General features: G+C 46.8%; 1 protein-coding gene across 1 annotated transcript in view; it reads right to left on the bottom strand.

Annotated features, from left to right (window-relative positions):
• Positions 1–12,605, bottom strand: part of nagk (N-acetylglucosamine kinase) — a 45,077-nt gene that overhangs the window by 17,265 nt on the left and 15,207 nt on the right. The window contains exon 4 of the mRNA XM_086010962.1: positions 4,062–4,174. Within this exon, the coding sequence (XP_085867088.1) occupies positions 4,062–4,174 (113 nt within the window). The remainder of the gene's footprint in view (positions 1–4,061; positions 4,175–12,605) is intronic.

Here is a 12,605-nt window from a genome sequence, read left to right as displayed (position 1 = left end):
AAGGGGAAGTGCAACGAGGCCTGGGTGTCCTTGTGCACCAGTCGCTGAAGGTAAGCATGCAGGTGCAGCAGGCGGTTAAGAAGGCAAATGGTATGTTGGCCTTCATAGCGAGAGGGTTTGAAACATAGAAACATAGAGATAGGAACAGGAGTAGGCCATTCGGCCCTTCGAGCCTGCTCCGCCATTCAATGAGATCATGGCTGATCTTCGTCTGAGATCATAGCTGATCTTACCAGTTCAGTACCCCGTCCCCGCCTTTTCTCCGTAACCCTTAATCCCCTTAGCCTTCAGAAATATATCCAATTCTCTCTTGAAAATATTTATTGAATTAGCCTTCACAGCCCTCTGTGGCAGGGAATTCCACAGGCTCACCACTCTTTGAGTGAAGAAATTCTTCCTCATCTCTGTTTTAAATGATTTGCCCGCTATTTTTAGACTGTGGCCCCTGGTTCTGTGCTCCCCGGCCATTGGAAACATTCTCTCTGAATTCAGCCTGTCCAGGCCTGCCATAATTTTATATGTTTCGATGAGATCCCCTCTCAATCTTCTAAACTCCAGTGAGTACAAGCCCAAACTATTTAATCTCTCTTCGTAGGTCATTCCCGCCATTCCAGGTATCAGCCTGGTGAATCGCCGTTGCACTCTTTCCATGGCAAGAACATCCTTCCGCAGATGGGGCGACCAAAACTGTACACAATACTCCAGATGCGGTCTCACCAGCACCTTGTACAGCTGTAGTAAGGTATCCCTATTCCTATACTCGAACCCCCTTGATATGAAGGCCAACATACCATTTGCCTTCTTAATCGCCTGTTGCACCTGCATGCTCTCCTTCAGTGACTGGTGCACAAGAACACCCAGGTCCCTCTGCACTTCCCCATCTCCCAATCTATTGCCATTTAGATAATAATCTACCCTCCTGTTTTTACCCCCAAAGTGGATAACCTCGCATTTATCCACATTATAGTGCATCTGCCACGTATCCGCCCATTCCCCCAACCTGTCCAAATCGCACTGTAGCCTCCTGACATCCTCATCAGAGCCCACCCCTCCTCCTAGTTTAGTGTCGTCAGCGAATTTGGAAATATTGCATCCAATTCCCTGATCCAGATCATTTATATATACTGTGAACAGCTGGGGTCCCAGGACAGATCCTTGCGGCACCCCGCTGGTCACTGCCTGCCACTCCGAAAACGAGCCGTTTATTCCAACTCTCTGTTTTCTATCCGCCAGCCAGTTCTCTATCCACGTTAATACTTTGCCCCCAATCCCATGAGCCTTAATTTTGCATGATAATCTTTTGTGTGGAACCTTATCGAAGGCTTTCTGGAAGTCAAGGTACACCACATCCACTGGCTCTCCCCCATCTATTTTACCAGTTACTTCCTCAAAAAATTCCAGCAGATTAGTCAAACACGATTTACCCTTTGTAAATCCATGTTGACTCTGTCCGATCCTTTCCCCATTTGTCAAGTGCTCCGCTATTTTATCCTTAATAATGGACTCTAGCATTTTGCCCACAACCGATGTAAGGCTTACTGGTCTATAATTCCCTGCTTTCTCTCTACCCCCCTTTTTAAATATTGGGGTAACATTAGCTACCCTCCAATCCACGGGTACTGTTCCCGAGTCAATGGAGTTCCGGAAGATGATCCTTAGAGCATCTGCTATCTCCAGGGCCACCTCCTTAAGTACCCTAGGATGTAGTTTATCAGGCCCCGGGGATTTGTCGGCCTTCAGTCCCCTCAACTTACCCAACACCATATCCCTAGAGATACTAATTTCTGTCAGCTCCTCCCTCTCATTAGTCCCTATGTTTGCCGATATTCCTGGGAGGTTATTTGTGTCCTCCTTTGTGAATACAGAACCAAAGTATGAGTTTAATTGGTCTGCCATTTCCTTATTCTCCATTATATATTCTCCCGAATCGGACTGCAAGGGACCGACTTGGGATTTTACCAGTCTTTTCCTCCTGATATACCGATAAAAGCTTTTGCAGTCTGTCTTTATGTTTGCTGCAAGTTTACTTTCGTATTCTATTTTCCCCTTCCTGATTAATCCCTTTGTCCTCTTTTGCTGTATCCTGTACTGCCCCCAATCTTCCGGTCTGGTGCTTTTTTTTGCCAGTTGATATGCCCTTTTTTTTGATTTTATGCTGTCCCTAATTTCCCTCGTTATCCACGGTTGAGTCACCTTTTTAGGTTTATTTTTATGCCAAACCGGTATAAACATGTTCTGGAATTCTTCCATTCTCTCTTTGAATGCTTGCCATTGTCTATCCACTGTCAATCCCCCCAGAAACACCACCCAATCAATCTTACCCAATTCCCGTCTCATACCCTCGTAATTCCCTTTATTTAAGTTCTGGACCTTAGTCTCTGATTCAATTTCCTCACTCTCCATCTCGACTGAGAGCTCGATCATATTATGATCGCTCTGACCCAAGGGGCCTCGTACAAGAAGATTGCTGATAAGTCCCTTCTCATTGCACAATACCCAGTCTAAAATGGCCTGATCTCGAGTCGGCTCCTCGACATATTGGTCCAGATAACCGTCCCGAAAACATTCCAGGAATTCCTCCTCCTCAGAATTTTTACTAATTTGGGTAGTCCAATCAATATGTAAATTAAAGTCACCCATGATGACAGCTGTGCTCTTATCGCACGCTTCTCTAATTTCCCTTTTTATGCCTTCCCTCACCTCCATATTACTATTTGGAGGCCTATATATCACACCCACTAACGTTTTCCTCCCCTTGCTATTTCTCATTTCTACCCATACAGATTCCGTTTCATCCGAGTTAATATCCTTCCTTTCCATTGCATTAATCCCCTCCTTTACCAGCAATGCTACCCCACCTCCCCTACCTTTTTGCCGATCCTTCCTAAATATTGTATATCCCTGGATGTTAAGTTCCCAGCCTTGCCCACCCTGCAGCCACGTTTCTGTAATCCCAATCAAATCATACTTGTTTACCTCTATTTCCACAACTAATTCATCCACCTTGTTCCTAATGCTTCTAGCATTAAGATACAAAGCCTTCAGGCTTGCTTTTTTCACACTCTCATTATGAATTAGGAACAAGGATGTCTTGCTGCAGTTGTACAGGGCCTTGGTGAGACCACATCTTGAGTATTGTGTGCAGTTTTGGTCACCTTATCTGAGGAAGGATATTCTTGCCATGGAAGGAGTTCAGCGAAGATTCACCAGGCTGAAACCTGGGATGGCAGGAATGACATATAAGGAGAGATTGGGTCGATTGGGCTTGTACTCGCTGGAGTTTAGAAGAATGAGAGGGGATCTCATTGAAACTTATAAAATTCTGGCAGGACTGGACAGACTAGATGCAGGGAGGATGTTCCCGATGGTCCGGGAATCCAGAACCAGGGGTCACAGTCTAAGGATAAGGGGTAGGCCTTTTAGGACAGAAATGAGGAGGAATTTCTTCACCCAGAGAGTGGTGAACCTGTGGAATTCTCTACCACAGAAGGCAGTAGAGGCCAATTCATTAAATATATTCAAGAAGGAGTTGGATATATTTCTTAAGGCTAAAGGGATCAAGGGGTATGGGGAGAAAGCAGGGACCGGGTACTGAATTTGGATGATCAGCCATGATCTCATTGAATGGCGGAGCAGGCTCGAGGGGCCGAATGGCCTACTGCTCCTATCGTCTATGTTTCTATGAGTTCCACATTCTCACCACTCTCTGGGTGAAGAACTTTCTCCTGAATTCCCGATTGGATTTATTAGTGACTATCTTATATTGATAGCCCCTAGTTCTAGTGGAACATCTTCTCTACATCTACCCTATCAAACTCTTTCGTAATCTTAAAGATCTCCATCAGGTCACCTCTCAGTCTTCTCTTTTCTAAAGAGAGTCAATCTTTCCTGATAGGTGTAAGCGCTCAGTTCTGGTATGATGCTTGTAAATCTGGTTTTTGCACCTTCTCCAGTGCTTCTCTCTCCATTTTGTAATACGGAGACCAGAACTGGGCACAGTAGCTCTTCAATGTAGTCCTCTAAGTGGCCCTCGTCAAACAACCATGGTGACAGCTTCTAACCTGGAAGTAATTGTACATAGCCTCCTCTACCAGGCAGATGTTGTATGGCGTGGGCTTAAAGTTGTCAATGGCGTCGAACACAGTCTTTATAGCCAAGTGGGACATCCAATAAGCTGCAGAGAGAAAGTGAAGAACTTTGGTTTATGCCAGTCGCTATTATCGCTCCCCTCCCACCCAACCCCCCATTATCTCCCCTCCCTCTGGTCCACCCAGCCTGTCCCACACAGGAGTGCTTACGTTTCCTACATTACAACAGCGACTACACTGCAAAAGTACTTCATTGGCTGTAAAGCGCTTTGGGACCGTCCTGAGGTCGTGAAAGGCGCAAGTTATTATTTTAAAAAAGTATTACTGAACTAGTAATCCAGAGATCTGGACTAATAATCCAGGGAACGAGTGTTCAAATCCCTCGGCAGATTGAGAACATAAGAACATAAGAACATAAGACGTAGGCACAGGAGTCGGTCCTCTGGCCCCTTGAGCCTGCTCCACCATTCAATAAGATCATGGCTGATCTGATCTTGGCCTCAACTCCACTTCCCTGCCCGCTCCCCATAACCCTTGACTCCCTTATCGTTCAAAAATCTGTCTATCTCCACCTTAAATTTATTCAATGACCCGCCTCCACAGCTCTCTGGGGAAGAGAATTCCAAAGATTCATGACCCTCAGAGAAGAAATTCCTCATTTCCGTTTTAAATGGATGCCCCCTTATTCTGAAATGATGTCCCCTAGTTCTAGATTCGCCCACGAAGGGAAACATCCTCTCTGCATCTACCCTGTCAAGCCCTTTCAGAACCTTATATGTTTAAATAAGATCCCCTCTCATTCTTCTAAACTCCAATGAGTATAGGCCCAACCTGCTAAACCTTTCTTCATAAGACAACCCCTTCATCTCCGGAATCAACCTCGTGAACCTTCTCTGAACTCCCTCCAATACAAGTATATCCTTCCTTAAATAAGGAGACCAAAACTGTATGCAGTAATCCAGGTGTGGTCTCACCAACGCCCTGTACAGTTGTAGCAGGACTTCCCTACTTTTATACTCCATTCCCTTTGCAATAAAGGCCAACATTCCATTTGCCTTCCTAATTACTTGCTGTACCTGCATGCTAACTTTTAGTGATTCATGTACAAGGACCCCCAGATCCCTCTGTACCTCAGCATTTTGAAATCTCTCCCCATTTAAGTAATAATTTGCTTTTTTATTTTTCCTATTTAACCTCGCATTTTCCCACATTATACTCCATCTGCCAGATTCCTGGCCACTCAGCCTATCTACTGTATATCCCTTTGGAGATTCTTTGCGTCCGCCACACAATTTGCTTTCCCACCTATCTTTGCATCATCAGCAAATTTGGCTACATTACACTCAGTCCCTTCATCCAAGTCATTAATATAGATTGTAAATAGTTGAGGCCCCAACACTGGTCCCTGCGGCACCCCACTAGTTACAGTTTGCCAACCTGAAAATGACCCATTTATCCCGACTCTCTGTTTTCTGTTAGTTAGCCAATCCTCTATCCATGCTAATATGTTACCCCCAACCCCGTGAGCTCTTATCTTGTGCAGTAACCTTTTATGTGGCACCTTATCGAATGCCTTCTGGAAATCCAAATACAGTGTGAATGAGAATTTGAACTCACGTTTAATAAATCTCCAAATAAAAAGCTGGCTTCAGCAAAAGTGACCATAAAGCTGTTGGATTGTCGGCAATAAACCCAACTGAATTCACTAATGTCCTTTAGGGAAGGAAACCTGCCGTCCCTTACCCGGTCTGGGCCGATGTGTGAATTCAGTCCTGTACCAACGTGGTCGACACTTAACTGCTTTCCTGAAGTGGCCCGGCGCGCCACTCAGTTCAAGGCGGCGGCTCATCACCGGCACCTGCTCGGGGTAACTGGGGATGGGCCAAAAAAAAATATGGTGGCCTTGCCAGCGACGGCCACATCCCGAGGAAAATGGGACCAGCTGCAGTCGACCGAGCAATGGGAGATTATTTCAATACAAGATACAACAACGGGAAACTCTCGTTTAAACGGCACCTAAATTATCCGGAATTCTCTATTAACTGGCAAAATTCTCACTCCGAAAACAACGCCTCAATAACCGGAAATGTTGCCGAGTCCGAGTCCGAGTCTCCCGCGGTGGCCGAGTTAGTCAGTGGGGGTAGTTCTTCAAACTGCCACTACTCGGCTTCTTGGTGCTGTCAGGAGTCGGAACACCTCAATACCCCTGTAACAGGAGCCTGACTCTCCCGCGCTGCCGGGAGTCTCTTCTGATCCGCCATTTTACAGGGGTACTGTGTGTCTCCCACGCTGCTGGTAGTCATTGCATTGCCCTCAACTGGCAGTACTGTACTTAATCAAGCATTGTCCACCATCCATTTAACACAACATTCTGTAGGTGAGTACCCAATTACTGTATACTGCACATTTCTTGATTTTTCAAAATTTCTCTTTGTTAAAAATAGCCTCGGTAGATAACCCTCTCCGTCATCCGGAATTTTTGATCAATCGGCAACACGCCGGTCCCGTCGGTGCCGGATACCAAAGAGTTTCCTGTAGTAACTTTCAAAAGGGAATTGGATAAATACTTGAAAAGGAAAAATTTGCAGGGCAAGGGAGAAAGAGCGGGGCGAGTAGGACTTAATGGATCGCTCTTTCAAAGGGCTGGCACAGGCACGATGGGCCGAATGGTCTCCTTCTGTGCTGCAAGATTCTATAATTCCACGACAATTCGCTGACTCCAAGACTAAATGTTTGTTTTACCTCTTTAGGGGTAATCAGAGGCAAGAATCAACCAAGGTTCATTACTTTTCTAACTATTGGTTTTATTAACATTAAAATATAACAGGTTTTACAGATAGAGATTCATACAACCCGAAAACTCAATGGCCAAATATTCTGCTTCCGGAGACTAAGAGGTTAATTCTCCTTCGACATCTTGCGCGGTGTTCTTCTGGACTGCCTCCTCGAACTTACTAAAAGGGCTGGTTTTATACCCTCCTTGCTGGTGTAAAACAAACTTCCCGTACTTTCCCATGATTTACAAGAGGTTTATAGCATAGCATCCGATATTTACAACAGCTTCTCACAAACTTTCAAGGTCTCTCAGCTGTCTTATCTTCAGCATTCTAGACAGTCTGCTGAATAAAACTTTTGGAAAGCGGCCAACCTTCTAGCATGCTGGCTTCAACAATCAGTTTTAGGTAATTAATCCAGGTTTCGAGCCAATCCTTAGTTTACCTTTGGTTTTATATTGAGAAGTCCAAAATCCTTCACTAGAATTACACAGAATTTTACAGCACAGAAACAGGCCATTCGACACAACAGGTTTTTTTTCCCCATTCGTTCCAGGATGTGGACGTCACTGGCAAGGCCAGCATTTATTGCCCATTCCTAATTGCCCTTGAGAAGGTGGTGGTGAGCCGCCTTCTTGAACTGCTGCAGTCCGTGTGGTGAAAGTACTCCCACAGTGCTGTTAGGGAGTTCCAGGATTTTGACCCAGCGACGATGAAGGAATGGCGATATATGTCCAAATCAGGATGGTGTGTGACTTGGAGGTGGTGGTGCTCCCATGTCCCTGCTTCCCTTGTCCTTCTAGGTGAAAGAGGTCGTGAGTTTGGGAGGTGCTGCCGAAGAAGCCTTGGCGAGTTGCTGCAGTGCATCTTGTAGATGGTGCACACTGCAGCCACGGTACGCTGGTGGTGGAGGGAGTGAATGTTTAAGGTGGTGGATGGGGTGCCAATCAAGCGGGCTGCTTTGTCCTGGATGGTGCCGAGCTTCTTGAGTGTTGTTGGAGCTGCACTCATCCAGGCAAGTGGAGAGTATTCCATCACACTCCTGACTTGTGTCTTGTAGATGGTGGAAAGGCTTTGGGGAGTCAGAAGGTGAGACACTCGCCGCAGAATACCCAGCCTCCGACCTGCTCTTGTAGCCACAGTATTTATGTGGCTGGTCCAGTTAAGTTTCTGGTCAATGGTGACCCCCCTCCAGGATGTTGATGTTGATGATTCAGCGATGGTAATGCCGTTGAATGTCAAGCGGTGGTGGTTAGACTCTCTCTTGTTGGAGATAGCCATTGCCTGGCATTTGTGTGGCGTGAATGTTACTTGCCACTTATCAGCCCAAGTCTGAATGTCGTCCAGATCTTGCTGCATGTGGGCATGGACTGCTTCATTATCTGAGGACAATAGCAAAATACTACGGATGCTGAAAATCTGAAATAAAAACTGAAAATGCAGGAAACTCTCAGCAGGTCAGGCAGCATCCATGGAGAAAAGCAGATTTAACATTTCAGGTCGATGACCCTTTTGTTCTTAACTTGTCCCATTACCATCTCCTTTTACCTTTTAATCTCTCCTGCCTTCCACCCGATCACCGGCCTTCCCTTCTGTTCTTTCCTCGCTCCTATACTTGCTTAAAAATCTGTTACATCTCTAACTTTTTCCAGTTCTGATGAAGGGTCATTGACCTGAAACATTAACTCTGTTTTCTCTCTCCACGGATGCTGCCTGACCTGAGTATTTCCAGCATTTTCTGTTTTTATTTCATTATCTGAGGAGTTGTGAATGGAACTGAACACTGCATAATCAGCGAACATCCCCACTTCTGACCTTATGATGGAGGGAAGGTCATTAATGAAGCAGCTGAAGATGGTAGGACACTGCCCTGAGGAACTCCTGCAGCAATGTCCTGAGATGATTGGCCTCCAACAACCACAACCATCTTCCTTTGTGCTAGGTATGACTCCTGCCAATGGAGAGTTTTTCCCCCCGATTCCCATTGACTTCATTTTTACTAGGGCTCCTTGATGCCACACTCGGTCAAATGCTGCCTTGATGTCAAGGGCAGTCACTCTCACTTCACCTCTGGAATTCAGCTCTTTTGTCTATGTTTGGACCAAGGCTGTAATGAGGTCTGGAGCCGAGTGGTCCTGGCGGAACCCAAACTGAGCATCAGTGAGCAGGTTATTGGTGAGTAAGTGCCGCTTGATAGCTTTGTCGACGACACCTTCCATCACTTTGCTGATGATTGAGAGTAAACTATTGGGGTGGTAATTGGCCAGATTGGATTTGTCCTGCTTTTCGTGGACAGGACATACCTGGGCAGTTTTCCACATTGTCGGATAGATGCCAGTGTTGTAGCTGTACTGGAACAGCTTGGCTAGAGGCGCAGCTAGTTCTGGAGCACAAGTCTTCAGCACGACAGCCGGGATGTTGTCTGGGCCCATAGCCTTTGCTGTATCCAGTGCATTCAGCCATTCCTTAATATGGAGTGAATCGAATGGCTTCTGTGATGGTGGCGACCTCGGGAGTAGGCCAATATGGATCATCCACTCGGCACTTCTGGCTGAAGATGGTTGAAAACGCTTCAGCCTTGTCTTTTGCACTCACGTGCTGGGCTCCGCCATCATTGAGGATGGGGATATTCATGGAGTCTCTTCCTCCCATGAGTTGTTTAATTGTCCACCACCATTCATGACTGGATGTGGCAGGACTGCAGAGCTTTGATCTGATCAGTTGGTTGTGGGATCGCTTAGTTGTCTATAGCATGCTGCTTCCGCTGTTTAGCATTCATGTAGTCCTGTGTTGCAGCTTCCCCAGGTTGGCACCTCATTTTTAGGTACGCCTGGTGCTGCTCCTGACATACTCTTCTACACGCCTTATTGAACCAGGGTTGGTCCCCTGGCTTGATGGTAATGGTAGAGTGAGGAATATGCTGGGCCATGAGGTTACAGATTGTGGTGGAATACAATTCTGCTGCTGCTGATGGCCCACAGCACCTCATTGATGCCCACTTTTGAGCTGCTAGGTCTGTTCTGAATCTATCCCATTTAGCATGGTGGTAGTGCCACACATGATGGCGGGTATCCTCAGTGTGAAGACGGGACTTCGTTGCCACAATGACTGTGCGGTGGTCACTGCTACCAATACGGTCATGGACAGATGCATCTGCGACAGGTAGATTGGTGAGGACGAGGTCAAGTAGGTTTTTCCCTCGTATTGGTTCTCTCACCACCTGCTGCAAGCCCGGTCTGGCAGTTATGTCCTTCAGGACTCGGCCAGCTTGGTCAGTAGTGGTGCTACCGAGTCACTCTTGGTGATGGACATTGAGTTCCCTCACCCAGAGTACATTCTGTGCCCTTGCTACCCTCAGTACCTCTTCCAAGTGGTGTTCAACATGGAGGAATACTGCGAGAAAGAGGAAAGTCATCATTTCAGTGTGTCTCCACTAACTACAGGAAACTTTGTGCTATCCGGAGGTGAGCTATCTGGCAATCTGGAGCCACCGGCAAAAATCAGCAGCCGTTTTTTTATTCTTTTTGTTTGTTTTGTTTGCTTTGTTTGAACAGTCAAGCTGTGCAAGGTCTGTAGCTATAGCAACAGCTTCAGCTACAGAGCTTTAGGGCCACACCCGAGTGTTTAGAAGCTGTTGCTAAGCAACAGTGTTTGTTGTCAAATATGGAGATAAGAATCTCCGTATCTCTCAACATTAACTCTGGAGAGTACGGCACTTTTTAGGCAACGGCAGCAGCTCGGTCCCATGGGTGCCGGATAGCACAAAGTTTCCTGTAACTGGATTAAATGAAATAAGTATTATTAGTTATAGTCTTAAGTTTGTATTGTTTGTATTATGTAACTGATACGCAATGCGCAATGATGCTTGAATAATCATGCTTTTAAAACTAGTGTAATATGCCCTGGGTAGAAGCGGTTAGAGTTTAAAATATAAGAAACGCAAGTGTTGGGCCCCCTTGACTAACATTCTTGACCAACATTTTAAAAGGTCTTCTCAGCAAATCTATTAATAAGAACAGACACAATGTGCGTGTGAAAGGAATGAAGGAGGGTACTGGAATTCCAGTGACTGAGGTAAGAGGTGAAGGGAGTCCGATGTTTTCCGTCTCAAACCAAGATAATCGAGCAAGGCCCCACCATCGGAATCTTAACGAGCTGATAAGCATCCAAGGGTAAGAGGCAGATGATGTCGGGGTGTCAGAAGATGATGAGGACCTGACAGGGGAGACCAAACGCAGATTGGGTGTCCGCTTTGCGGAACACCTCCGTTCAGTCCGTTAGGGGGATCCCGAGCTCCCGGTGGCCTGTCACTTTAATTCACCGCCCCATTCCCACTCGGACCTCACCGTCCTCGGCCTCTTGCATTGTTCCACGGAAGCTCAGCGCAAGCTCGAGGAACAGCACCTCATCTTTCGATTAGGCACTCTACAGCCCTCTGGACTCAACATCGAGTTCAACAATTTCAGATCATAACCTCTGCCCCTATCACATATATATATTTTCTTCCTTTTTTTATCCACACTTTTTGTTTTTTCTTCCCTCGCTTCAGCTGTCCTTCATTCTGCCAGCGCAATTCACACCCCTAGAGCCATCCTTTGTTCCTTAACCTGTCCCATTACCACCTCCTCTCACCTTGAATATCTCTTAATGTCTCTCAATGTCTCTTAATCTCTCCTGCTTTCTATCCTATCACTGACCTTCCCTTCTGTTCTTTTTCCCCTCCCCCTTTTCCCAGCCCCTAAACTTGCTTTTCATTTCCTGCTTTTTTTTCCAGTTCTGACGAAAGGTCTTCGACCTGAAACGTTAACTCTGTTTCTCGCTCCACCGATGCTGCCCTGGCCTGCTGAGTGTCTCCAGCGTTTCCTGTTGTTATTTCGGATTTCCAGCATCCGCAGTATTTTGCTAACGCAGGTGGGATCATTATATACGAGGCATCCCTGTAATTGGTCGGGGGGGGGGGGGTTTCAGGTGTAAGTCAATGATTGGGTTAACTGGTCCCCATAGACTTTGCTGGGAAGAAGCAGTAAAAGAAGGGGGTCTCGCAAACACTTAGGTTGTAGAAGCATTCGGCAAGGAGCTTGGGAACATCCACCAGACGAGCCGAGGAGGGATTCGGGTTGGCGGAGCACCCACACGTGTCGCACCGGGCGGACGAGCCAGCCGAGAGACATGGGCCAGCGGGGGTTGACCCGTGGAGATCCTGCCTTCTACCCAGGGCCCAGCGGGTGATATAAGCCCGCCTTGTTTAGCTACTGCTCAGATGCAGGAGTGTATCAAGTCTCACTTACACTGAATAAAATATTACTGTCACCAGTACGGGTCAAGTCGAATCCTTTGGAAGTTAGGAGTGAAAGGGTTAATTGGCACAGACCCATAATCGCTACAGTACTGATTCATCAGTTGAGGGAGGGCGGTAGGTGGTAATCAGCAGGAGGTTTCCTTGCCCATGCTTGACCTGAAGCCATGAGACCTCATGGGGGTCCGGAGTCAATGTTGAGGACTCCCAGGGCCACTCCTTCCCGACTGTATACCACGGTGCCGCCACCCCTGGTGGGTCTGTCCTGCCGGTGGGACAGGACATACCCAGGGATGGTGATGGAGGAGTCTGGGACATTGGCTGAAAGGTATGATTCTGTGAGTATGAGTACGTCAGGCTGTTTGCTTGACCTCGTCTGGGGGACAGCTCTCCCAGTTTCAGCACAAGTCCCCTGATGTTGGTGAGGAGGACTCTGCAGGGTGGACT

This window comes from Somniosus microcephalus, chromosome 18, assembly GCF_052327205.1.
Source record: "Somniosus microcephalus isolate GS21.2 chromosome 18, FLI_Smic_1.0, whole genome shotgun sequence".
Classification (NCBI taxonomy): domain Eukaryota; kingdom Metazoa; phylum Chordata; class Chondrichthyes; order Squaliformes; family Somniosidae; genus Somniosus; species Somniosus microcephalus.
This window is presented reverse-complemented; position numbering and strand designations above follow the sequence as displayed.